Raw genomic sequence first — 27,129 nt, 5'->3', positions numbered from 1 at the left:
CACAACAGTGAATTCCAGCTAGTTCCAAAATATTTCACGAAGGTGAAGACTTCCTAAGGATAAAACTGAATTCCAAGCATTCTAGGTTATCACAGCTGACACTTTGTTTATCAACTTTCAACGCGGCTTTGACACAAAGGATCTCACTGACCTATTTGCGAATCCCCACGTGTCTTAATGACCCGGAAGACCACAAGGGAAGGTGATCTTCGCCGAAGGCATAATAGATTACAAAATGAAGCTAATGAGGTTTCAAAATACACCTTCTATTTCGTCAGAGTTCAAACGTTTTTTGATTGTTTAAAACGTTTCATAAGTGGGTCAACATTCTTGTCTTGTAATTGAGCTGTTTGGTTTCTTTTGTTGCCATAATGTGTGTTCTGTGTGGATGAACACGTTGAAGGGAGTGTTTAAAGAATATAACTAACTTGACCACTTGATTAATTACAACGCACTTTCTATACTGGATCTAAACCTAAACAGGGTGAGTTGAGAATCATTGGCTTTGCTCTTTGCTTATCGCTTATCTTCAGTTCATTCTAGCATTTAGTTTTCATCACTCAACCGTTTGAGTGAAGAAAAATTAATAATAATGGCTTCCCATTTAAATACTAAATCCATACATAAATGAAGAGTTTTCCTTGGGTAGAAAAAAATGAGGAAATGTAAAAGAGGAAGGAAAATGCTTTAACACACACAGGTGGCCTGTAGTGTGAGACTCCGGACTACTCACTAAAAAGACCCCTCTACTCTGTTGGACACATACCTGGGATTGTTTATCACATTACTTCAAGTCAGGCCAACATGTGACCTACAACATGGGACTAGCGCCATTTCTGGAAGGTATCCTACAATATGCCACAAGCATAATTTGAACAGCTCATGATTCTATGTGAAGAATGTTAAAAAAGCCGCTTCTTGGATAATTTAAAGTACAAATGATCGCGAGTCTATGTGAAAAATCTACATAGGTAGTTGTAAAGACTCTCATAAAAAATAAATGTATCATCTTGCTCACATAAAAAGAAGCAATTTGCAAGAACGGTAGCTCAAATGCCATGGCAAATTGCGAGTTCCTTAACCATTGAGTTCACCATGGTCTATCTTGGGAAAGATTTGTATCGGTAGCATTAAACTCAATGCAGCATAATTAACTCGAGCTGCAAGCAGTTTAAATCTGCCGATAATTGAAACTATCGTGTGTGGTCTGCACGGAGACGACATGAGCGTTGTAGGAAAACTTACAATTAACTTGGTCTAGGCAGTAGAGTTGTGGTGGTGCAAAATTTTTCTAATGGGATAGTACTTATTTCTTGAATGAGATGCAAAAAATGATGATCTAAAAAAACTATGATTAGAAATCCAAGTATAATAAGTGTCTAGTGTATTGCAAAGCGTTATTTGGGAAGGTTCGTTGTAGGCTATTTAATAGTTACATGTATCGGAGGTCGGCTACCAATTTAATGTGCATTAAATATTCACAGTAAATAGAGTGTGCAGTATCGCAAATAAATAAGGAAAGTTCGTTGTATGGTAAGCTATATTATAAAGCTGTATATTATCATTATTAATTGAGATGGGGACGCCACCTAGATACGTATTTTAACCCTAATAAGAGGGAAGGATGAGTGTACAATGGAGTGAGATTATCTGTGTAATTTTGTTGTAAAAAGCAACCGCAAAGTAAGACTTTCTTGATCAAAGAATGGGTTTCGATCCCAATGTCACGTATCTTAACATAAGGTGTATAGTCGCAAAGCATAATTTAGCGGAAGTTCTTTGCAGACACAAAGTATACACGTTGTAATCTACGTTATAGAGCGATGTACATTACAGGCAAAGCAAAGCTCGGTCCTCTACTCACACGGCCACATAACAGTTCAGGTGCGTTTGTATGACGCATGACCGCATGACGTACACAAGCCGCATAAGTGCTACACCTGTGTTTAAACGGTAATCCCTCATTCACGCCACATGTTCACACCCCCAGCAGAGATTATACCGTTGATTTTGGATACTGCACGTACATCCCTTCATTATATAGAAAAATCTGAAACCTGTTTTGATTAATTTGCGACAAGTCTCAACGTCCGTTTGGAATGGATATTGACTCAATGTTTCTTTTTTAGATGTTTCGTCTGCTTTACTCCTGCATTATAATGCCAGAGAGAGAAGAAATACATTTTTTGCATAGGTTTACAAGTATATTGTTGTATTTTATGGTAATAATTTTAAGCTTAGCAATATCATAGACTAAGCAACACAAGGCTTTACTTGCTTTGCTTAGTCTATGATACAGGTTTCAAGTAATGAAATATTCCACAAATACTTAGGTGAGAAAGTACTTGAGGTCGCTTACATTTTTCCCAGCGCACTGTGACAAATTCCATCCTCTGGAACTAGACACATTCGTCGTTAGAAATCAGAGCACTAGTATGTAATCTTTTACAAGATAACGCTACCGTGAAATAGACATTCCTTTCCCACGTTAAGTTCTAGCCTATTTTGGATTTTGGGAAGAGGCTGTAGGGCTGTACGCAGCTGTTCCGCCACTACAACTTCAAAGATCAGTGGACCTCATTAAACTCAGCAACTGTACTTGTAGGCCACTCGGCAACTAGACATGCGATGACGGGTATCTTACGGTGTCTTTATGTCTTTACCGTCATACTCGCACACTTACCAGTCGCATTCACACACGCACTACTGTATAGTCATCACGTTTACCACATCAACGTTACAACTTTCTCGTGCATCTCTTAGGCGTGTAAATGGCTTCATTCCTCTCCAAGCAGTTTCTCCTCCCGTTTTAGATTTAGTGGATCACGAAGAATGTAAAGCAAGCTGGGAACTTGAGTGGTTTGAAATGAGAGGGTCGTCTTGAATGCTGAGTCGTATTGTAGAGGGATCAAATGTGCAATAAGTAGGAGATACTCTCATAATGCACGTGAATTCAGTTCATTCTGTGATTTAGCTAACGCAACTAAAACTCAGAATGTGTTTAACAATATTTTAACTATTTGCTCATTTTAAGTTGCAACTTGAAGAAATATTAGCATTCTGTTTATTACTGCAATTACAAAACTAATGTGAACGTTAACACTCAGTTTTGACACGAAGTATTGCTAATACTTTGTTACTACTTCAATGCAAAGAAAGCAAGTTTGTGCGTCCGAAAAAAGCGATTTCGGTTGATGGAAATAAGCCTGGAAGATGTTTCTTCCAAATTTCATCAGGCACGAGCAAGACACGTCAGAATGAGCTGACATATACCTGTGTAATATTGCTGTATAATTTGCAGGGTAATCTCTTGTAGTAATGAACAATAACTACTACCCAATTATGGCTTACCATTAGATACAGAATTAACTACAAACACTTGAAAACAGTACCCTAAATCTACATTTGTGCATAATTCAACTGTATCGTTTGAAAGTTTTAGAGTTCGAAGGCGAATCGCATCAACTGGATCTGAAAGGAGCAGAAGCAAATTATGGGATTGCTGAAGACAATCAGGCCTTGATAAGTAAGAGTAGGTCTGAGGTTTGATAGCCCTCTCCACTAGGTTGGCCGCATTCCTGTCTGTAGGTCGAATCACTCCCACCTAGCTCTGACACACTCACTCTCGCTGACTTTGGCCTACTGATCCCAGCTCCACCTGTACCTTATGCACCCTTTATCCTTTATATTTTCCTTCATCTTTCATCTATTCATACCTGATTCCTTCATCCTTTATCCTTCGTTCCTTATCTCTCCACCCCTAATCTCTTGGATCATCAGCTATCCTTCCTTCATATGTGTATTGTGAAAAAGACCAATACAAATTCTTAAAGAAATTATATTCATCTTTTACCTCTTTCTTCTTCATACCTTCATCTCGCTTCTTCTTCCCCCATCTCTTTCACTCATATTTTCACCCCTTGCCTTTTTTATTCCTCGTCTGTACTTCTCTCGCCTCTTCGTCCGTCATCTTTTCATCCCTCGTCTTTTCGCCCCCTATCTCTCCAGCTCTCTATTCACTTAACTCTATTCTTCCTTCACATCTTCATTCCTTGTATCCCTTCTCGTCATTTCTAATACCTTCGTCTAGCATCTCTTCTTTCCTAGTATCTTCGCTTCACATCTCTTAATTCCTCGTTTTTCCTTCTCACATCTCTTTTCCCTCATCGTTTTATCCCTCACCTTTTTCTTCTTCATCTCTACTTCCCTCGCCTCTTTGTCCGTCATCCCTTCATCCTTCAACTCTTCATCCTTCATACCATCTTACCTTCGCCTTGTCATCTTTCATGCCTTCTCTCACACCTCTTCTTCACTCGCCTCTTCTCTCGTCTCTATGTCCCTCATCCCTTCTTGTCCCTTAATAGGTTCATATCTCATATTTGTATCCCTCACATCTCTATCCCTCACCCCTCGCCCCTCATATATTCATCCCTAATAGCCAGCCCCCTAATCCCATATCTTTTCACCCCACACCCTGGCAGATCATGTCGTAGTTGTCACCATCAGAGTGAAGTATACAAGTAACTGACTATTGCTGACTTTAGCCGACCTATCCTACCCCACCAGGACCAGATGATACTGTGGCAGATACCCGAGTCGGTTCCACAGGAAGCCCGCATGTTTATCGCAGGTGACGGTTGGCTCGTGCCTACAAGGAGTCATTATACCCACCAGCCCCCATATCCGTTGACGTCCCGTTGCGTGGCCCCTCCTTTTCTACATTGCCAGGATGTCTCTTGAGATTAAAATAGCCCCATGGTTTGTCTAGCTAAAATTGCTGGAAGTATTTACGCTTGCGTAAAATTCTAGTTTAATTTATTGCACTCTGCTTTGTTTTGTATAACCATTTCATCGCTTTGTGTGTTTGTTCCTTGTTTGATATATTTAGCCGTTAAGCCATTTGAAACGTGTTCGATCTAAAACCTGTTATTGTTACAAAAGATGCTTGTGATTATGACTTTAAATTTACGACTTAAGTTGAGATACTAATTTTACTGTGTTACAAATTAGTAAAACACTTCGCAGAACCATAGATAACAGGATTAAACGAAAACGTACTTCTTTCAGTCACAGCTACAACGTCCATTAAGTTAAATGCCTACTTCAGTATCCATAGTCAATGGTCGTACTTGATGAAATCAAGAGGTAATTAATTATAAACCAAAGTAAGCCAATCTGCTTTCCCTTATTTGGAGCGTGAAAAATTAATTACGATTGTAATTAATGTAAATTGATCTGATAATTCGATAATGCAGCGTGTTATGAAAAAAAAGTGACTTAGTGTAAATAATTAACCACGACTGGCCAAACTTTCCCGTGATTCAAGGCAAACGTTTCCGCGCCATTGAAGTGGGATGAGTAGGTGGCAAAGTGAAGGGAACTCTTCCATTTGACCGCACTGCTTCACCTTCACTCGGTTGATCACAAACATGTTTCACCGTTCTAGGTTGTGTGCGGATGAATATGAGTTCTGCGTGGATCTGTAAGAAAGAACTGCAAGAAAATTGGAAGATTCATTCCGTAAGCATGTTGATACCAAATCACTGATCCACAGAATCTATTAAGGATTGTGCCATTAACTTATATTCTGTAGAAGATGTGACTCGGAAGAGAAGAATGTATCAAGTACATTATCAGAATGTGATAAGTAAACGTTTGCATGTGCCAGATAGTTTATATGAAATGAAAGTTTTAAAGGTGTAATTGTTGGAGTATATTTTCTGGGTCCAGTTGGTACAAAAGTGATGGTCTAGGATACTAATGTTCAATACTTAGAAAATGCAATAATGTTGACATCCAATATACGGACCAGTTGTAACCAGTTTGACACTGGATCAGTAACAAAGATACAAAAGTATATCACTCCATTTTATTCTCATCCTCTATTCATATTTGAGTTAAAATACCGCCAATTGTGTCTTCCTCCTTGAGTTGGTGATATGAAAAGGGTTATGGTTTATCTGAGTATAGATTGGATTACTCTTTAATATGGTAATTTAAAGAAATCTGTTACATTGACGATTTCAAGTTTGCTTAGGGACAAAATGTCGTTCAATAATATTTTTTTTTAACATATGTGATTTAGAAATAGTTCAAGCATGAGAAATCGATTGACTACACTACCAGTCCTTGGAGGACAAGACTTTCTGGGGAAGAACAATTCACATCATCATCATCATCATCATTAGGAGCGTCCTTACATTCTAATGTGCTTCAGCCACGACCTTTTCACTCCTCTGAAAACTTCTAAAACTTAACTAGAAATCAGGCCAAATTAATTTGCAGATCCCCTTGATTAGAGCTTTCTGGGGAACTAACCGTCTCTAGTACACTTTTAAGGAGTCAACATACAACTTGCTGCACTGACTCAAGCTTTTTACAGCTCATGCTAACTGCTAAACCAAAACTAGCCGAGTCCTGACGCAATGTATCTGATCCAGCAAGGAGACAGGACAAAGACGGGAGCAGCAGAGCAGAGAGGCTTGACCTTGACAGAGGCTTGTCACGTCAACCTCGTCAAGCACGGCAGTTCGGTGACAATGACACCTACTACACCGACACCTCATTGTTCCCGACTCAACTATCACGGAAATGGTCACTTTAGTCCTCTGAAGATGAAAGAATCAATCGAATTTTCGAATTCACTTAGTTGGCTTTCCTGTTCAAGGCCGTAAAGTTTCCATCTTATGTTTGCAGTTTCGAATTTCAATGCCAATTTGGTTTATTCAGTGGTTGGGCAGAAAGATCTATTCTGGAGTCCCGGGTTTCGATTCTGACCAGTCACTAATGGATTTGAGCAATGTTCTAATGCCGTGAGCTAGTGATTTGGAATCCAACTTTAATTTATAGACAACAAGTTTTAGATTACGGGTAAGATAAGTCTTTCAACATGGACGTTCACTGTATAAAGATATGCCTGTAAAAAAACCTTGTTTTTTTTACTTAACTTTATTTGAACGCATTAACGCGTTACATATTTTTAGACCTCTTAGTTTACGTTGTTCTGTTAATTTACTGTACCTCGAAAATGTTTTGATTGCGATGGTTGTGAAAACTTCCACAGTATCCAGTTTATTGTCAGTTAAGGCCTAATTTTAAGCAAACAAGAATATTTTGTAAACATAATCGTTAAAACTGCGTTTATACCAGTACGATCAGTGGTGGCATTTCTCGATTTTATCAACGGTAGCCTAAAGCCCTAATGTATTATTGGCGTTCTCACATCAAGCACGCATATAATCGCTAGTTTATTTATAAAACAAGATTCTCATTGGAAATAATTTAGATAATTAGCTAGGCATATTGTCTAGTCAATTTCTCAGTTTTGTTTCAGTCGATACGCAGTTTTATTGCTGACAATCATTTATAATTACCCTGTTACACGATAGGTCAGAAATGTGCAATGGGAAATTCACATGGCATAACTTTGCCACTACAATGGCCAATTAATCCACCAATTGCATAACAAGATAATCAGCTGGTAGTTCGGATTGTAATCAGCTGTCTTGATAATGAAAGGAAACTGTTAACGCTTATCACTTAAGTAATAGGTAATAGTTATCCTTTTCCTTCAATCCTTTTATCCTTTTTATCCTTTTTCCTTCCTCCTTTTATTCAAGTAAATAGCTTGAAGGAAAAGGATAACTATTACCTATTACTTAAGTGATAAGCGTTAACAGTTGAATACCTGTTAATCGCCACCACTGACATTCGCTGCCAACTCAAATTTTGCGACAATCGCTACCAGTCTCTACCTGCGGCCGTGAGTCACCACCCTCGCCACTACGTGATCGCATACCTTACTCCCCTCCCTTCACTTACTACCCTATTGGGAATGACCACTGAAGTAATACACCAAGAATTAACTTCAGTACAAATGACTGTCATAACTCATAACAGTTCTGACCGTCGACGTGTTCACATCGTTAAACACATCTAGCCCGGTTTCTTTGGCGTTATTTTGTGTGTTTTTAGTAACATTTAGTTAAAAGTGTTTAAAAGTTTGTGTTGAATAATTGTTACTGCGCTTAAATGGAACTATCAACAACTAGTCAGGGAAAGTTATTAAAAATATATATATATTTAGTATACTAAAGTGTTTTTGTACGGTTATTGGTAACGGAGAAAGTTCAAAAAATTGTAAATTTAAAATTCCCATGTTAATGTTATGGAGAATATTGTAAAATGTTGTCGTTTGCTTCTTTATGGATATATTTTGACCAAACTCGGCAAATTTATTGATTTTATACTAAGCTATAATTATTTTACTTAAAAAGACACTTTATTAGTTTCCTTGTAGCAGCAAACCTAGGTACTCATTAAACCTAATGTTTTTAAATAGATTTAATTAAAAATTAATTAAGAAAAATGGAAATTCACTTAGTCGGCAGGTTTGCTATTGCGGGGGGTATTTTTAAATAACACACGTATTATTATTATTGCAGAATGCAATGCCGCAAGACAATTTTAATGTTGATCTCTCCATTCCGTTGATGCATTGCAATGAGTTAATCTCAAGCTTCTGATCTTTCTGAGAACATAGGCAGGCTAGTGTATAAGTATAAGTTAACAGAGCATTTCATCATAGTGCATTTCATTATCGGGGGAACGAAAATTATTTTGCAATTCTTTAGGGCACATTCCATTATTAGGAACGAACATAGAGCAAGTTTTAGAACTAAATATGCGGTGCGGTATTTCCCAAACTAAATTATTTTGCGTACCTTCCTTCAAAGTACGTGTAAGGTGAATCATCATACGCACCTAGATCATCTTTAGAAGGTCCAACGGTACAGTAGGCCTAACTACCAGAAGTAAACATTTCAATTCCAAACGGCAGATCAAAAAAGTATTTTAAAAAACCATGTATACTTACCTAAAACAAATAGGGTAAGAATCAATATAAAAAAAATACCCCCACCGCATCAAACGTGCAGACTAAGTGAATTTCAACTTGTCTGATTACTATTTTGCTAAAATATATCCATAAATAAGATAGGGTATATTTATTTCCTACTTAAATAACACTAGATTTAACGAGTGCTTAGGTTTGCCTCTTTCCAAGAACGGACCGGACTGGTAGCGATTGTCACTGGTAGCGAATGTCACTGGTGGCGATTAACAGGACACCATTTACTTAACATTTTACTTGATTCTTGGAAGTGATTGCTTCATCATGGGAAGATTTAGAGCTAAGCTTGGATAATGGAAATCTCAATCGTCATGATTTAAAAATTAAATGTGATTTGTACAAATCGATTAGACCAAATTAATTGCGGTGGAGAGGGGTGTTCGAATTAAATATTGGTGATAGCCCACCCATAATCTGTAATTTTTAAAATCGTTCTATTTTCGTGTACATGTCTGTTTGGCGATATCATAAATTAAACATAATCCTTGTAAAAGTCTATCGCTTTGTGAGTCAACTTAAGCCAATTTTTTATGTTGCTATAATATCACCAGTAATACTCGGTAGACGATCTCGTGTCTTTATTAAAGCTATTTTACTAGCTTTAAATTATTAGGTTCATATAACAATATACTCGTTAGTGAATGCATGTACTGATTTATATCCAAAGAGTGGATCGGGCATTAAATAACCTCAATAAAGAATCATTTAGTCAACATAAGTGCACTCAAACATCAAAATAAACATGAAGAACTGATGTAGAGTAGCAAGTCAATAATGTAATTTCACATGAAACATAAAATAATAAATTGGTGCAGGCTATTATCTAAATCACCTGAAAGTTTAGTCATGGAATTTAAATGTTGTAAATTAAATATTTTTCGCCAACACATAATGTCTGTTTAGTTTCAGTAATCAGTGAGTGGTGTTTAGATTAATCTACTTATTTCCATAAAGTTACATCGGATATTGAACAGCTGATATTGAACTGAACCAGTAATTGAGTTAACAAGTTAACTAACAACAATGCAAGAATACAGACAAACAGCTGATTCAACTTAAACACCTGAGCTCGGCTGGTCTTTTTGTTATAGAACGTGGATCTGTAGGTTAAATCACCAATCACCAACAGGACTTTGCTGCGTTGTGATAAAATACCGTGACGAGGAGAAATCTTATTTCTCTAGTAATCAAATTCTACAGTGTGTAGCCAAAGAAACATCATAAGATTCCCTATTTATTTTTGGAAACATCCTTCACTAAAATTCTTATATGTATTTCGATTATTTATTTATTTGGTTTATATAAATATAAGCGAATACGTCAAAAATGCGTCAATTCACAAGGGCACACTTCGTCAGAGGCAACATTGTTAATTTTCCCTCGTAGGTTCACTTGTACCTACGAGCATAGGCTAGGCACTGAACGTATCTTAATAGTCACAGTAACTCACAGCTGTAACTGACAAGCATTATTTCAACGTGATGTCACTACTCAACCTGGAACAATGATGGTAACGAGTGAGTTATTTGTTGTTCGCGGAAACTCCAAACACACGTGATGAGTCAGTGATAGATATAACTCGTATCTCACAGGTAAATGAGATAAACTCATCGGAGATAAGCGTACGTTGAAAATAAAACTTTACGTAACCTCCATACGCCAGCAGTATTGTAAAGTTACTGTGGGATGAATGAAGTTGTGACGACGATTTTATTAATAGACTTGTGAACGAATGTTGGTGAGGAATAATTCCAACTGATTATAGTTTTGTTGGGACATTTTTAATTATTTTGACTAATTTTACTGAATTTTCTATTTTTTACTTTGATTTATTACTTCGATTGGAAAGTTACATTTTTTACTGGATTCATGCATTCGCTTCTAATAAGCTTACAAATTAAAGATTTTTCAAATTCGATACATTTTTTGTTTGTATGGGTAGAAAAAAATACTTGTACGTGAATACTGAACAAAATCATGGTACTGAATTACTGTACTCGTGTTGGTTCATAGAGGGAAAGAACTATTTCTTCAAGTACACACAAAATAACTTGTTTAAGTGATTGGGCCTAAATAAATTACAACTAAAATGGAAAATTAGAAAATGGTGTTACTATTTGCCTATGTTAATCATATTGAACTGCGTCTAGTTTAGATTCAGAATTAGATATTTTCAGACTGTACATAGATTTCCTATTTTAGTCATCTGTCGAAGTCCGTATTAAAAAAATTTACAGTACATTAGTGTAAACAAAAACACTCTCATACGAACCACACAACCATAATAGGCGTACGACCTACCCTCGAAAACATAGACAAATTTCAAAAACATGGTAAGATTTAATTTAGGTATTTTATTGGAAATTTTAAATTGAAAGACATCATTGGAAACGCACGGTAAATAAAAGAATTACTCATGAGAACTTACACTTATTGCTTCTGATCCTTGAATTCTACGAGTAGCCTATAACGACTGACTCATAATCGCTATGATCGCCAAGTGACGTTGCAATGAGGGTGACGGACAGTGAATGATGCACATTGTTGTAACAACAGTTAACCAGCTGTTAACCTCTGACATCAACAATAGTCATACGTCACACATAACCACAACTTCCGTCTCAGAGAAGACGGGGTTGGCGACTTGTAAAAGCAATAAACAACGAGGAACAAAACCATAGCCTTCTAACACAACTGAGGGAAGGAGTTATGGTAAAGCTAGGGCCAGGAATACTGCATTATCGAATTTCCCTAGGTATTATCGTAGTTTACATTGTAAATAACTTTCTGGTCAGCATCGTATGTGTTATTAAATTACCTGAAAGTACAAAAATACGTCAAATATCACTTGTAATAATATATTTACTTATACTGTTTACTCTTTGCCTATTGGGCCTGGTGATGATTGGGGTATCTAATCAAAATCGATCACCACTTACCATCTTTTATATGTATTTACCGTCTTGTGAGTAAACCGTATATTGGTAAATATATTATTACAAGTCTTATTTGACGTATTTTTGTACTTTCACGTTTACATGGTAATACCAATGATGAACATACAGTACTTTTTAGCTAATTTTCCTATAGGGAAGTAACTATTACTGCGATTTCCCTGAAGGAAGGCATTTATTTGCAGTATTCATGTTACCTTTAATACCTGTACCCGAGACCACTGCACAAGTAAATTTTCCTATGAGGAAGTAGTTATTAACGTTGTATACTAGTGTTTTCGTAGTAAATCGTAGGGGCGAGACCCAATATACTTTGAGCTACATTCAACATTCATAAAACGTTATTGTGTGACATAACAGCATGAGTGCCCCCCCCCCCTTGTCATTAAAAGGACACATTTACGTTAACGGAACTGCATTTGGCATTAACGCCACGTTAACTGGTGACATTAACGCCGTGATTTGCACGGCCTTGAACCTGACTAACTAGTCTGTAGTCTGTAGTCGATACACGACCTGTCGCGATACAAGATCAATGGTGCAATTATCTGCGGAACCTTGGACGGGAGTGTACAACATACAGAGTAGAATAGAATTACACCGGAGAGTACAGAGATGTCGCAACACAGACTGGCGCCGTCCTCACGTACTCAACTCAACCTACACGCTTGTAGTTCTAGCATAGTCTTTGGATAATAAATGTACCTTTGAATCACTTATCAATTATATGATATGACTTTTCTCAGGATCGAACCGGAGACCTTTTGATTGTAAGGCGAGCGCTATAACCGCTTGAGTATAGTTGGGTAGCTGAGTAGTTAGTGCTTGTCTGACATCAATAAGTGAGTACTAAGAAAAATCAGTAGCTTTTAAGGCTTTAAACGGGGCTCAGCCTTTGATGGGGCTTTAAAGGCCTTAGCGGAACAGCCTGGTCAGTAACTAAGAAACACGTATAATCTCACTCCTTTCTCAAATCCACACTCACCCTGCATTCCCCCCATTCCGTCATCCTTATTTTAGACTTTTCAATGATCTGGTTTCTGATCACTATGGCACTGTGATTTTTGAAGATCTCTAATAGTGAATACTAAAAAATCGTACTAAATTCTAAATTAAAAGAGTGTAAACGTACTTGGGTACATGCACCAGTTAAGTGAAGACACAGAGATCGTAGTTCTGAACTCAAACCGTGATTTGATGTCCGATGAAAAATATTTCTTGCAGATGGCTTTACTCAGTTAAGAGTGCAGAACCCTTGTAAAGCTTAGTAGACAATTAGTAGCCCTATAATTAACTACAAACTGATATCCCCAATTAAGAGCTAGGTAATAGTATCAACACAACACGTTAGTATTACCAAATATAAGCTAGTATCAATTAGTGTCAAATTCACAGAGTACAGATTTGTATCACCATATACAAACTAGTTAGCATTAGTGTCCCCTGGCCCAATGACTAGAAAATCCCTACTAATTGTGTCACAAGTCACCCAATATCTATGTCACGACAATGTATTCAAGCGTAGCAAATGTAGACGAGGAAATTGCTGCGGAAACTAGCGGCTAAACGTCTGTTACCGCTCTGGTTACGTCGGCCAATAGGGACCGAGGAGTGACCGACACATGATGTTAATGCTTACAATACGGTCTAATTCCGTACCTTTGATGTTGGCAAATAGACTCGCTGTTGGTGAATTGGACTGACCTTTCACTGTGGGCCTACAGAAGATTCCTAAATTTCGAAGTGGATTTTAGGTTTTAGCAGCAATAATCATTGTTTAGTATCATCAAAGATATATCATACTCCCTTAGTAGTAGTATTGTTAGTTCAGTCCGGTGCACTAGGGGTCGTTTGTTTACAATTGTTTTCTTGTTATTTAAGTCGTTAAGAACCCCATTTAACCGAATAAAACGATATAATGATCAATAATAACTCGTACCCTTGTTATATAACAAGACAATAAAGCACAAATCATTAGATTCGCCCTAATGTAATACAAACAAAATTGCATCGACACTAGAGATAAGTGTCACCAGACATGACAAAAAACGAACTTCAAAATTTACAATGGGATGAGAAGTCTACTACCGATTTTACCGATTTACAGATTTTCACGATAAAGGCGTCATTTTAAAGCTAACGATCAAACTTACGAATGGTAACGAAAAAGGTAATTTCCTTAAGAGCTTCGCCCCCCAAATGAGAAATTTGCGCATGGGTAAGTAAGTAGCATATTATTGTTCTAAATGAAAATAATTTTGTTCACAAATCCTTAACGTCTGGATGGAAGCCTGGCTCCCAGCTGTAAAGCCAAAACAGAATCCACCCTAGCAGCTGTTGCAGCGCTCCCCTCTACATTAGGGGACGTAGACATAACTCCAGCTTTCTACCACTAATGGATATCATAACAATCATCAGAGCGTGGCTTGTTATCACAGCAGGCGTATAACGTCATCAATTGGGCAATTAGCATTATGCTTTGTGTTTGTACTGCTTTGGTCCAACAGAAGGATAATTGTGATTGAAATTCTGAATTGCTGAGGAGATTATGGGAAGGGCGGACTATAATTCCTGACATCTCAACCATAGCTTGTTGTGCGTATTCATATTAAAAAGTTGTCCTTTTCACAACAGAAAGAAACGTCATCAATGGCCAATTAGTACTAAGACTTGTGTCTGTGTTGTACTGTTTGTTTGGCCCATTAGTGGATTATGGCAAAATATAGTTGCAAATTTGCTCGAACTGTTTATCGAGTTCAAAATTTGTTGCTGTTACAATAGACTTAAAATCACAGTTTAGTCGAAATAAACAAAGTAACTCATAGTGGAATGTTAAATTTTGAGTTGTCACAGCTAGCATGATGTCAATAACGTCGTTTGCCAAATTAGCATAATTTACGTTAGTAAGTTGTTGTTGACAAGGAGCTGGTATATACCTTTGACAATTAACCATTTAGCGTCGTGCCATGTCTACAGTCATTTTGCTTATGTCTAAGATACAGCAGATTAACCGTTGTTCAAAATTGTATGTAGTAACTGTCGTTATATTTAAATGTTGTTATCGCTGTAGACGTAGAGAAAGGGGTACACATTTAGTCCGATGTCAGAGCATTCAAACATAACCGGACATCTCACGCACGTCAAAACAGTCTCAAATTTCACAACAGGATGAGAAGTTTACATTCAGCATAATGAAAATATGCTTACTGTATATCTAAGTCACATTTGTAAATACAAAATTAGGTCGTATATATACTATGCAAATAATTAAAAAATGGATACGCGAGTCAGAAATTCACTACAATGTACTAGGTTTCACCTGGGTTGATAGTTTTCATAATAGTTTTAAATTAGATTTAGATTTTGGAACTAAAATAAAAAAAAACCTCAACCTCATCAATTTTCAACCGAAAGCTCCTACTTTCTTTTTCTTTCGAAGATAATGAATGCCTCGAGGAAAGAATTCTTGGACAGGTTCGGAGGTTCACACAAAAAACTGACCCTGCGGGACTCGGTTTGGTAATTGCCTCTCGGATACTACTGGTCGGCATTCCAATAAGGAACTTTTGACTTTAGGGTCTAGTTTTGGAGGCAAAGTTTTGGAGAGGAAATATTCCATTCTCGCATAGTTGGAAAGAGTTCTGTGATATGAGTACTCAATAGGTCTTGTAACTTCCCTGAACCCTGTGTGATCCCTGTAACATAATGGGAATACGCAAATATTAGGCTACCTGTGAATGTAAGATTTATGGTTTGCAACATCGTTTTATATGTGATCATCTTTAACACCTGAAGAAAATGGACGTAGGGTCTCAGATAACACAAGTTAGAAGGGAATTGTTAAAAGGGGGTCAAAGACTTTGGAAGCTAAGAATCCAGTACAATTTGTGAATAACATATTGCGGACCTGAAAGGACAACTTGTTTAAAATCTTAAATACCATCGTAGTAAGTGTGAAAAACAGGAAAAGAAAACTGAATGTGAAAACTATGTTTGACATGCCTTATTTATCTGACATACCACAGCTAAAAATGTAATTTTACTTGAATCGGTTTCCATCCCCCTTTATCATCAGTTGAGAAAGTAAAGGTGCGTATTTTAACCCAAATATGAGTGAAGGATGAATGTAGAATGAAGTTAGATGATCCGCGTGGCTTTTTACTGACCAAGATCAGCTGTGTCATTAGTCAAGACCAAATTCAAAGCCAAATGATCAGGAAAAGCTGGGTCCAGCTTGACTTTACTCAGGATCGAACCGGTGACCTTTTTTAGTGCTAGGCGAGCACCACTCAGCTACCCAGTCAAAATCTTGCAGTAGAAAACATAAGGTGTTCATCCTTGTGATTGTTTGTTAAATAAAAACTCATAGACACACATGCACAATCTACTACAGAGTAATAGCACAGACAATATAATACTTTAATGGTAATAGGTAAAAACAAAATCGTAGGTTTTTTATACTAATTTCAATGTATAACGGAAAAGGTATATAAAATCTAGTTTTCACATTGATCAAAAGCTCCGGGAGAAAGATTGGAACTTAATTTTAATAATAGAGAACGGCAATACAGTAGTAGCACACTCTCTGTAGGCTAAGTTGTCTTTGAGTTAAAAGACTTTAAATAGCTGACAAAATGAATCAGCTGACAGTAATAATATCGCAATTTCTGTTATGAAGCCTATAAAGCCCGATGCGGAGTACAACTGTACGATACGGCTACATAGAGACGGCGATGCCTGCGGCGAGCGCCACGACTTGGGACCGGTTCTGGGGAATGTCGCGGGTAGAGATAGAAGCACCAGACTGGAGTCTGGAGTGTAGACTGTGGAGGCTGCGCCAAAACTGTACCTACAACTACTGTACTACCGTACTACCATCTACGGCCATCTTTACTACACCAGTCGAGCACTTCATTCATCATACGTGAAATTAGTGAACCTTTTGTCACTTGGTTGTAAAGATGGAAGGGGAATTATGTTTCGTTTGAATACTTAGTTTGTAAAGTACGATTTTATAAATATTTGTAATTTTTTTTAAAAGTACTGGTCATCATATTGAAGAGTGTTTATAAATGCTGTAGGGTAAGATGTAACAAAATCGTCTTGTGTCTGCTTAGGCTCTAAACGAAAACCTTCAGATTTGATGGCAAGCACTATACCCCCTTTTGGCAGCCTAACGTTGTAGCTATAGAATACAAAATAGAACCATGAGAGTCGTGACGTATAAAACTGAAAGAGCAACTTCTACATGGCCTTCTAGTGGGTCATCTCTATCATCCAGCGGAGACTTCACTCAATCATCAAATGTGTAATTAGTGAATTTTGTCACTTGGTTGTAAAGATGGAAATTAAGGGTAATTATTGATGTTTCGTTTTAAAGTTAGCCTGATTCTACAGTATGATTTCATAAGCATGTGTCTAATCCGTAGGTGATCCTAACGGTGGGCTGGGTACAGACATTTTTTCCATGATAAATATATTTTGGGTTTTCCCATTCGGCTACAAAGACAACGATAGAGCCAGGATGGAATATAAAATTGAGCCAACGATAGTGTGTTACGCTGTAAAATAATTGTTTCTCTTAAACCATCCTTTGTTCTCATATTATTCACTGAAAGGACAACATAGCCTGGAAACAATCCCCAGTATAACCTGTTAACTGCAGAATCTTCTCTTTGATAAGATAACATCCAAAAGCCGACGATCTTATTGAATGATCAACAGTCTTATAGAGCCGGAAAGCAGATAATACCTAAATATTTACAATCAGTTCATGAGCCAACTACTGATTTCGATAATCGTCTAAATTCGCGATACAGTCACTTCACAGGTGGAAAGGCACAGGCAAAACCTAGATTGAAACTATGTTTGCACATTGTAAAGGATTTGTAGTTTAAATTTAAATATAATTTTAATTGGGGCTCGGAGCTGAGGCACATATTATCGTCCAATCCTCTGTAAGCTGCGAGCAATCCGGAGTTTGGTCCTTGAGGCAGCATCCGCATCCATGTTTGGCCCAATCCCCGCCCTGGCTGATTGCTTGTGGGCGGAATATATTAATTTTGCAACGGAACCTTCCAGGGACCTAGATCTCCGAAGAAACGGACACGGCTAAGTTATTGTAGGAATGAAGCAAAATGTCACTTATGAAAACGTTTGGTTTTTACATTACAGAAGTTTCAGCAAATATGTTTATGGTGAGAGAAAACTACCAACAACTTTAGGGTTTATCGTCAGAGAAAGGGGGTTTTAGAGGACTTAGTATCTTAGAAAACTATTGGTTTTGATGCACAGTGATCAAACGTTTAAGAACATTATCAAAATACGAATAAAAAGAAGCTTCTTTTCGGAAGCGATCAAAATTCAGGTCTGATAAGCATAGTTTAGAAATCGTCTTTTTGAAAATAGATTTCTTACAGTAGTAGAAATCAACTATAGCAACCAAAATGGATTTGCCTGACATGGATGTTTCATAATTTAAGCAAATCAATTTCTTTCCATGAAGAAAATCAATTTCTAGTTTGGAAATCAAGTTTATTTGATAGAAGTAGCATCTTTAATATAAACCTAACTTTTTACAAATAATTAATGGTGGTGGACTTGTTTTAGAGGACAGCCAAAAGAAACTTCTTCTTTTTAGAGCGAACAGAATTGTTGTTTGCAATTCACCTGACGTAGTGTTTGGGAAGCATAGTATTTCTATTACTTTTTCCCTTGAAACAAAGGATTTATCGACTGGGAAATTATTTACCAAACCGTATCCTCAAAAGAATTAGAACTTTCCTGAGATGAGTAACTTTCATTGGTAGCTCAGTATTCATAACATTGCTCTCACCTTGCAAAGCTAATAATGACGTTTAAGTAAATTTATACAGTACGTACATACTACAGAAGTCACTGACATTGGTGTCCGTATTGAATTACGAATTAGGGTGTACATACTAATTAGGCTATAAAGTTCATTTTGGTAGAACTAGAACAGAGAAAGGAAAAGAACATGGCAACTAATAATTTGTATTAGAGTACCTAAAAAACAATTAATTTACCGATTACTTTTTATACTCATTCTATATTACATTTTCGTGGCCCGAATTCCGTCTGTTTTTACTCATTTGCTCCTTTGGAAAGCTACTTCTAGACTAGTTCTCCCATTCCACTTTCATCGCTGCCGCACGAAGTCTGCAGCTCTGAGCTGCCCATTGATTTAGGAGGCCCTTTCCCGCTCGACTGGCCCCATTGTAACCCGCAAAACGGATGTGGACTACACGGGGGTTGAACCGTTTAATTATATTGTCAAATATAGCACTGTTCGTCTAAAACCACAAGATTCAATGTTTTCCATTTACTACTTCAATATTTTATCACTCATCACTTTGCTAATAGCTCAGACTCTTTTTTAAGTTTTTATTCACACCCGGAATATTCTAGAACCAAAAAGTGTTATACAAACAATTGTTTTAAAAGCTGTACGACCTTTGGTTGTCGGTCTTTCTCTGCAGCAATACAAGTGACATAAGAGTGTCTGCTGCAGTGTTTTGCCTAATCTTTGTGTGGTATGTACACCGTAGCGACCCTTTAGGCTGTACTCGTGTACCCACGGAGAAGTTAGGAGTTACTCACTTACTTCTCTACTTTTCAACTTACAGTACTTACAGTTCTCAACTTCTCTGTGGTGTACTCTAGCTGAAGGGGACAAATTCCTAAATCACCAGGAGGGGTTCAGCTCTCTGGTACACCACGATCAGGTCACTTCTTTACTCGGATACTTGACTTTGTCAGATATCTGATTGATTTAGCAGGCTTTAAACCACCAAGTATATAATGTTATGCCACCAAGTATACAGGGTGATTTGAAGTTGGTGTGACAAAATTTTTTCTGGTAAATTATGTAACAAGTCGAGTTCAAATCCACAGTTTTTATTGTTTTATCCCTCGTGGTCTCTTACCTATGATTTTTTTTTAAATTTTCAGAAAAAACTGTATTAGCAATAGAAAAACTTACATTTCTCCATTTTCCTCTCATCTGATGATAATTATAATGGTATTTTCTGAAAGCTCATCAAATTTACATTTAGTCAAGTCAGTTTTGTGTCGTTAGTAACAGTTTTGTAGCGAAAGTGGTGTTGTAAATACAAGAAATATGTTTTTCAAGAAAAAAACTAAATTTTTAAATAAATAACATGTATGTTATTTTTTTGTGAAAAAAGTGTCAAATACGTTAAAAAACTTGTCCTTTTCCTGAGCTTTAATTTGATATAAGCATATTGTATTTTCCTTGGGAAAATGACTATGAAAATTATACTACAAGTGCAAAAAACATGGGTTAATAACAATACTCATAAACCAGTTTTTAAACTTTATTTCCCGTAAGGTTACACTATGAAAACCTTGAAAATCACACAACAACACTCGATTGCAAAAAAAACCCAAAAAACTATTTAATATCATGTTCAAAGTGCCTGCCTCCTTTTCTAATGCAAGCCCTCGCACGCTTTCTCATGGCTCCAACCGTTACGTTAAAACTTAATTTTTCTCGAACAACTTGAGCAGCTGCTTCAACTCGATCTGTCAACTCCTCCACTGAGTTCACTGGGGTCGAATAAACAATGTCTTTCATTGTGCCCCACACAAAGAAGTCCAAAGGAGTGAGATCAGGAGACCTCGCCGGCCAAGGCACAGGTCCTCCGCGTCCTATCCACGTAGGATAGTTCAGTGTCAACCAGTTCCGCACATCTTTGGAGAAGTGGGGAGGGGCTCCATCCTGCTGGAAAATGATATTGTCTATTTGGCGTTGGGTGAGGTCAAGACCATCAAGAAGATCGGGTAGGCTATGTTGAAGGAAGTCCAGATAAGCTTCACCACTTAGGTTTTCTGGGAAAATGTGAGGTCCTACAAGCTGGTTACCAATTACTCCAATCCAAACATTAAGATGGAACCTCGTTTGGTGAGAACCCTCCCGCATCACTTTGGGATTTTCTTTAGCCCAATGGTGATTGTTATGAATGTTAAAAACACCATCTCTCGTGAACCTTGATTCATCGGTGTACAGGATGTTTTTTAAGAACTGAGGCTGTTCAATGTCAGCATTTAATAGCCAACGACAGAATTGAACTCTTGGAGCATAATCTTGAGGTTCCAGACCTTGAACTTCGATGAAATGGTACGGATGAAATTGATTTTTATGTAATATGCTAAGAACTTTGCATTGAGAAACTCCTACATCATTGGCCACTTGTCGAGAGCTAATTTTAGGATTTTCTTCGACCATATTTAGAACTAATTCCTCCGTTTCCACATTATGACCTACAGGACCTACCTCATTCGGCTGTTTGAAGACTGTACCTCGTTCTAAAAGACGCAGATGCAATCTTGAGAATACTTGAGGACTAGGCACTAGTCTGTCAGGGTACCGGGCACGGTATTCTCGTTGCGCGGCTCGAGCATTTCCATTACAAAAACCGTACACAAAATGCATTTCAGCATACTTACGCGATGTGAACTCCATGATTGAACTGCAATAATAAACTTCTTATCCTTAATAACTGGGCCGCATAAGGTACGAGAATTGTGTTTTCTATTAGATAAGGTGTACTATCCTTTGTGATAACGATTGAGGTATGTTTTTTATCTATAAGTTTGATTATCTTATCTTTTATGGGTTACACTGAAAGGCACACTGTCCAATGGTGTAACTTAAGTACCAATTCACTTTTATTTCTTTTATTTAGTGATAAAAATTTAAATTTAAAATGTAGGAGGCATTGGAAGGATTTTCTTATAAAACATAATTTAGTCTCTTTACGTCCCACTAGTTTTTTAATCCATGTTTTTTGCACTTGTAGTATAATTTTCATAGTCATTTTCCCAAGGAAAATACAATATGCTTATATCAAATTAAAGCTCAGGAAAAGGACAAGTTTTTTAACGTATTTGACACTTTTTTAAAAAAAAAATAACATACATGTTATTTATTTAAAAATTTAGTTTTTTTCTTGAAAAACATATTTCTTGTATTTACAACACCACTTTCGCTACAAAACTGTTACTAACGACACAAAACTGACTTGACTAAATGTAAATTTGATGAGCTTTCAGAAAATACCATTATAATTATCATCAGATGAGAGGAAAATGGAGAAATGTAAGTTTTTCTATTGCTAATACAGTTTTTTCTGAAAATTTAAAAAAAAATCATAGGTAAGAGACCACGAGGGATAAAACAATAAAAACTGTGGATTTGAACTCGACTTGTTACATAATTTACCAGAAAAAATTTTGTCACACCAACTTCAAATCACCCTGTATAATGTTAATTTGACGCAATCTATCCGACATTGTCGGTCAAGGATAAAGGACACAACATATTTAATACAGGCTTTACATATTTGATACTACAAAATCCGTTCTCTATTTTATTTTATTCGTTTATTTTGCAGATCTTTCAATGTAAACAACCTTGAATAAGTTTGATAACGAGACGATTTATATGATGATTCTTCACATTACAATGGTTATTGTTTTTCGTTTTGTCTGACCTTTTCCCAGCCACGGTTGGTATTATAACCATAGACTTCTCTTCTCATCCCGGTGTAAATTTTAAGCTAGTTTTTGTGTCTAGTTCATGTCCGGCGTCAATGATCGCTAGTGTCGACGAAATTTTTTTATTTTTTATTTTAGGGTTAATTTTGTGATTTGTGCTTTACTGTTGTGCTATATAACTAGGTGACGAGTTATTGTTTATAATTAGATCATTTTATTTAGTTAAACTATGTTTTGAATTAATGAAATATCAAGAAACAAATTGTAAACAAAACACGACCTCTACAGTGCGCCGGACAGAACAAAGAATATACTAAAGCTGGGTTTTCCTAGACGCGGAGTCGGCCAGCGGAGAGCGGACAACGGAGAGCGGACTCAGCTTGTCTTAGGTAATTTAATGTTACTGTTTTCCTAGCAGCGGAGCGGAATGCCATGTTAATTTCAATTCCGCTCTCCGTTGTCCGCTCTCCGCTGGCCGACTCCGCGTCTAGGAAAACCCAGCTTTACTGGGTTCAGCTGTTCCATAAGGATGAGAAATCTACCAAGGGAGTATGTTTTATCCATGGTATAACCGGTTCGATACTCTAATAAGAATTTTATTTAAAAATAAATTGCATCGATGAAACTGGAAATAATTTTTAGGCTTTGCTGTTGTGTGTGAACAATCTATGTCACTAGCCTATATTAAACTTTTGCGACCTTCCCCTGTTAAGAAATTTATGCATGAAGCTGTTCAATATCGCATGTGGCATGTAGCCTGGTGGTGCCAGGAGCCAGGTGGGGACCACTTGAATCAATATCTGTCATCAAACTGAGGCCAACTGTTTGTTTTGTCTGGCAATGTGCTCGACTTGCAACACAACTTGAAGAGCAAAACACCCTGTGTTGTGCCAAATGTATATGCTATGCTTGAATCGGTTAAGATGAGTAGATTACAAAGTATATTGTTTTGACTGTGAAAACTGAAAGTAGACTTTTAAATCCTATTGTACAATTTGAAGCTAATGTATCTGATCTGTTTTCTTAATCTACAGGGTGAATAAAAAGTCAAGACCCCCCCCCCTCTAATATTTTTCCAAGTAAATATACAGAGATATCCTTTTGGTGGTCGTGCAATCTTAACAGGAAGTTTCATTTTATGATTTTGAAATTTTTGAGTCTCCCCCCAAAATGGGAGATTTGGGGGGCAACTCAAATATAATAAATGTAACCCCCTTTAAGTGACAACTTATTTTGAAGTGTTTTCAAAAACTTAAAGAATGGTGAAAACTAGAGGTCGATATCTTTTCTCTATCCAAAATGGTAGCCCGTCAAATGTTGTCGAAAATCAATGGTAAAGTTGGTTCGTAATGGTAATATTGGCTACCCTTTTGAATAGAGAAGAGATAGCGAACTCTGGTTTTCACCATTCTTTAAGTTTTTGTAAACACATCAAAACGAAGTGTCACTTGATGGGGGTTTCTATTAACAAAATTTTAGTTACCCACCAAATCCCCCCTTTTGGGGAGACACTGGGACACTCAAAAATTTCAAAATCATAAAATGAAACTTCCTGCTAAGATTGCACGACCACCAAAAGGATATCTCTGTATATTTACTTGGAAAAATATTAGAGGGGGGGTCTTGACTTTTTATTCACCCTGTATAAGAGTAAAGTATGATCTATGATCATCGCTTAGAGTTATACATTATCTAGAGGTGCAAACTGTCACCATTTGCTGTGTGTGTTGAATGTTGAAACCGCTTTGGCATGTTATGCTGACCATACCCAATACTGGGTCACGGTCAAAGCAACTAGCCAAAGGCAACAAACCCAATAGCAATAATAACTGGGCAGTTTCACGTGGTGGCAATACCAAAGAACAATGGGTGAAATCGAAAAGACAATATCTCTCTCCTTATTTTATAGTAACAGATTTCTCTCTTTATAGATTATCATACTAAATGGTGGCACTTTTCTCAGGTTTTTTTACCGGTTAATGAAGAGAACGTTTTGTTTTTTACTGGTTGTTCATTGTTGTTTAACCAGCTTTGCACAACCTTAACTGAATCAAACAATATATTTTTAACTAACTGTTCTTATCATCCATGTTACTAGGATAAAAATTAGAAAATTTAACATACCGGTACACAAAATATTTAATCGATGTGCACTGAAACATCACCAACAAACACTCATCGAAAGATGACTCAGATTTACTATATATGCGATGAGTCATATTTCATTATCTAAATTCAATAGATTATGGACCTTATGGACCAGTTGAGATATGGAAAATATTTGTAAAATTGTGTAAAATTCAAATTGTTTACGTTAGTTATTAGATAATACCATTGACAATTGGATACCGGTACTGAAAAGATAATACGTTAGATGTATTACGAATAAGCAATAAGGTACTTTTATTATTGACACATTTCCTACAATATCACTTTGGTATTCAAATTTCCAAATATTCCAGACAAATTATGATTGTCACATCTACATTGGACGAAAAATATCAAATCTGCAAGAAAGCTAGAATGTCAAGGAGTTTCGTTCTTACACCATAAGCTACCTTAACATATGGAAAAAGCTTAAACAATTACGTGAAACAGAATTTATTGCTTGTGGTTACGACCGCAGTGAAAATATAGGCGTGAACAATTAGACTGCGCAGTTTTGCAGTAAAAGGTTAACGCGTGTAATAAATAAGCTTGACTACCGTAGGTAAAACCACTAAAGAAAATTTACTCTGTGGAAGAACTAAACGATTGGTGGGTTTTTATTACATTTTAGTGCTTTAGTACTATTTCGTTATTGAATAGGCTAGTTAACTTTAGTATGTATTTGAGATATTTTAATTAGTTAACTTTACAATTGTTTAACAATCGCCATAGAGTTTTCAGCATAACGTTGTAATTGAGTTTTCCCTTTGAATAGCATTTAGAGTCCATGGTTAATTTGGAAAGTGGGATCAGCCTTTGGTTCTATTAACAGACTTCTTAACAGTTAGATTTAATTTAATTACATGTTTATAATATCCAAGGTAATATTTTCCGCCCTAACACATTACTTGGCGCATGGGCACCCACAGGGGGTTGCCACTTGTATTAATCAAAAGTGGGTTTTAAGACATTTATAAAAGTATGATCATAACGGTAATTTCTAAAAAATGTTTTAAATTGATTTAAATCACAAAAAAAGGGTTAAATCAAAAAAGTAGTTAACTCACAGATGTACCATTATTTTATACTTTAAGAAATCTATTCAGAAAACAAAATATCAACTTTCATGGACTGTTGGCTTTATTCGGCTGTAAATTTATTTTTCTTTATGATTGTTTGGCTTGTGGATTTATCCGTATAAATTATACATAATAGATTCAAATAGTTTATTAATTTGTAGTGGTGTCATAAAAAACTATGACTTACCTTCCTTGATGCACAATACTATTTTGTTTTGCTTGGTTCTATGTGTTACCAAATAGTAAAAAAATACGTTTTTAATAACTATATTTTCAGAAATTTTCCCCATGGGATTTTTATGAATAGGCCTACCAAGTTTTCAAACACACAACGAAATCTACGAAGTAAAATTCAAAACTACAACTTTTGAACAATCGCTAAGAATTACCTGAACTTGGGGATCCTTAGACTTTCCTTCGGCGTGAACTTGCAGCATTATGTCGTGCATCCGACACAAATTGTCACAAACACAAACACTTAACACACATCTCGCCACACGAACACAAACACTACACAAACCGACACGACCGACCTGAACGGCGGCCTTAGACGAACTGAGACTGACTGAGAAGTGAGAAGAGTGAGAAGTGCGAGTGAAGCTCATTGTTGTCCCCCTCCCCTCCCAACGATCACAGGTATATAGCAGGACTATCTGACTTTATGTAAATGTGTGCTAATTCTTAGGGGAAGGGAGCGCCATGGAGAAGTAGCTAAGAAATCATATTCTTTGGAATGATTTGAGTGGAGTACATGGTCGTAAATGAAACTAAAGGGGAGAAAAGTATAACAGTGTTTATATTGTTTGTTATGGCCGATGGCTAGTAGGCAATAAATACATGTACTCCTCCGTTAATAATGGGCGGATTTTTACAAACGATGTATCAAAATTAAGTATTTTTTTGTAGATGCCCCCTTTCACCAATTCACGTCATAAAAATCCTCGGGCTTTGCTCCACAGGCCATCAAAATCCCAAAGTATGTACTGTATCTCTTATGTATCTGTATCTGTATCTGTATCTCTTATGAAGAAAATTTACTAACCCAGCTGTTATATGCTTCGTTCTGCTATTTATATGAAGATTTGTTTCTAGGTGCCATGTGACCATGAATTAGACTTTTGCATATATCTTGAATGCAATACACTATATAAAGTGATGGTAATACCTCAGAGTAATAATACATAATGTTTTTCGTTATGGATCCGCTAAAAACAATTTATGGTAGGTTTCTAGAACATATTTAAAGTGCGTTTTGAAACATACCATTTGTATCTTTTGATTTTACTTTCACTGCTTTATAAACACAATAAACACAATGATTAATCCCGATTTTTTTACGCAAAATGAGGCAAACCCTGACTGCTTGGCCTTATTTTTTATGGTCTGTACAAAATTATCTTGATTTTTCAACATTTTGATTAATAGATTTTTTACCTTGGCGTTGTTTAAAAAGTAATTTTGAATGCGAAATAAATGTGAGCTTGATTTTTAAATTTTT

At 36.6% G+C, this 27,129-nt stretch overlaps 1 protein-coding gene across 1 annotated transcript in view; it reads right to left on the bottom strand.

Annotated features, from left to right (window-relative positions):
* The window catches only part of LOC128993220 (uncharacterized), a 44,810-nt gene extending 18,640 nt beyond the window's left edge, over window positions 1–26,170 (bottom strand). Inside the window, exon 1 of the mRNA XM_054416986.1 lies at window positions 26,021–26,170. Within this exon, the coding sequence (XP_054272961.1) occupies window positions 26,021–26,080 (60 nt within the window). The 5' untranslated portion in view covers window positions 26,081–26,170. The remainder of the gene's footprint in view (window positions 1–26,020) is intronic.
* Window positions 26,171–27,129: the final 959 nt, after the last annotated feature.

This window comes from Macrosteles quadrilineatus, unplaced genomic scaffold (assembly GCF_028750875.1).
Source record: "Macrosteles quadrilineatus isolate MER2022 unplaced genomic scaffold, UCM_ALF_1.0 Scaffold_4__1_contigs__length_99947679, whole genome shotgun sequence".
Lineage (NCBI taxonomy): Eukaryota > Metazoa > Arthropoda > Insecta > Hemiptera > Cicadellidae > Macrosteles > Macrosteles quadrilineatus.
This window is presented reverse-complemented; position numbering and strand designations above follow the sequence as displayed.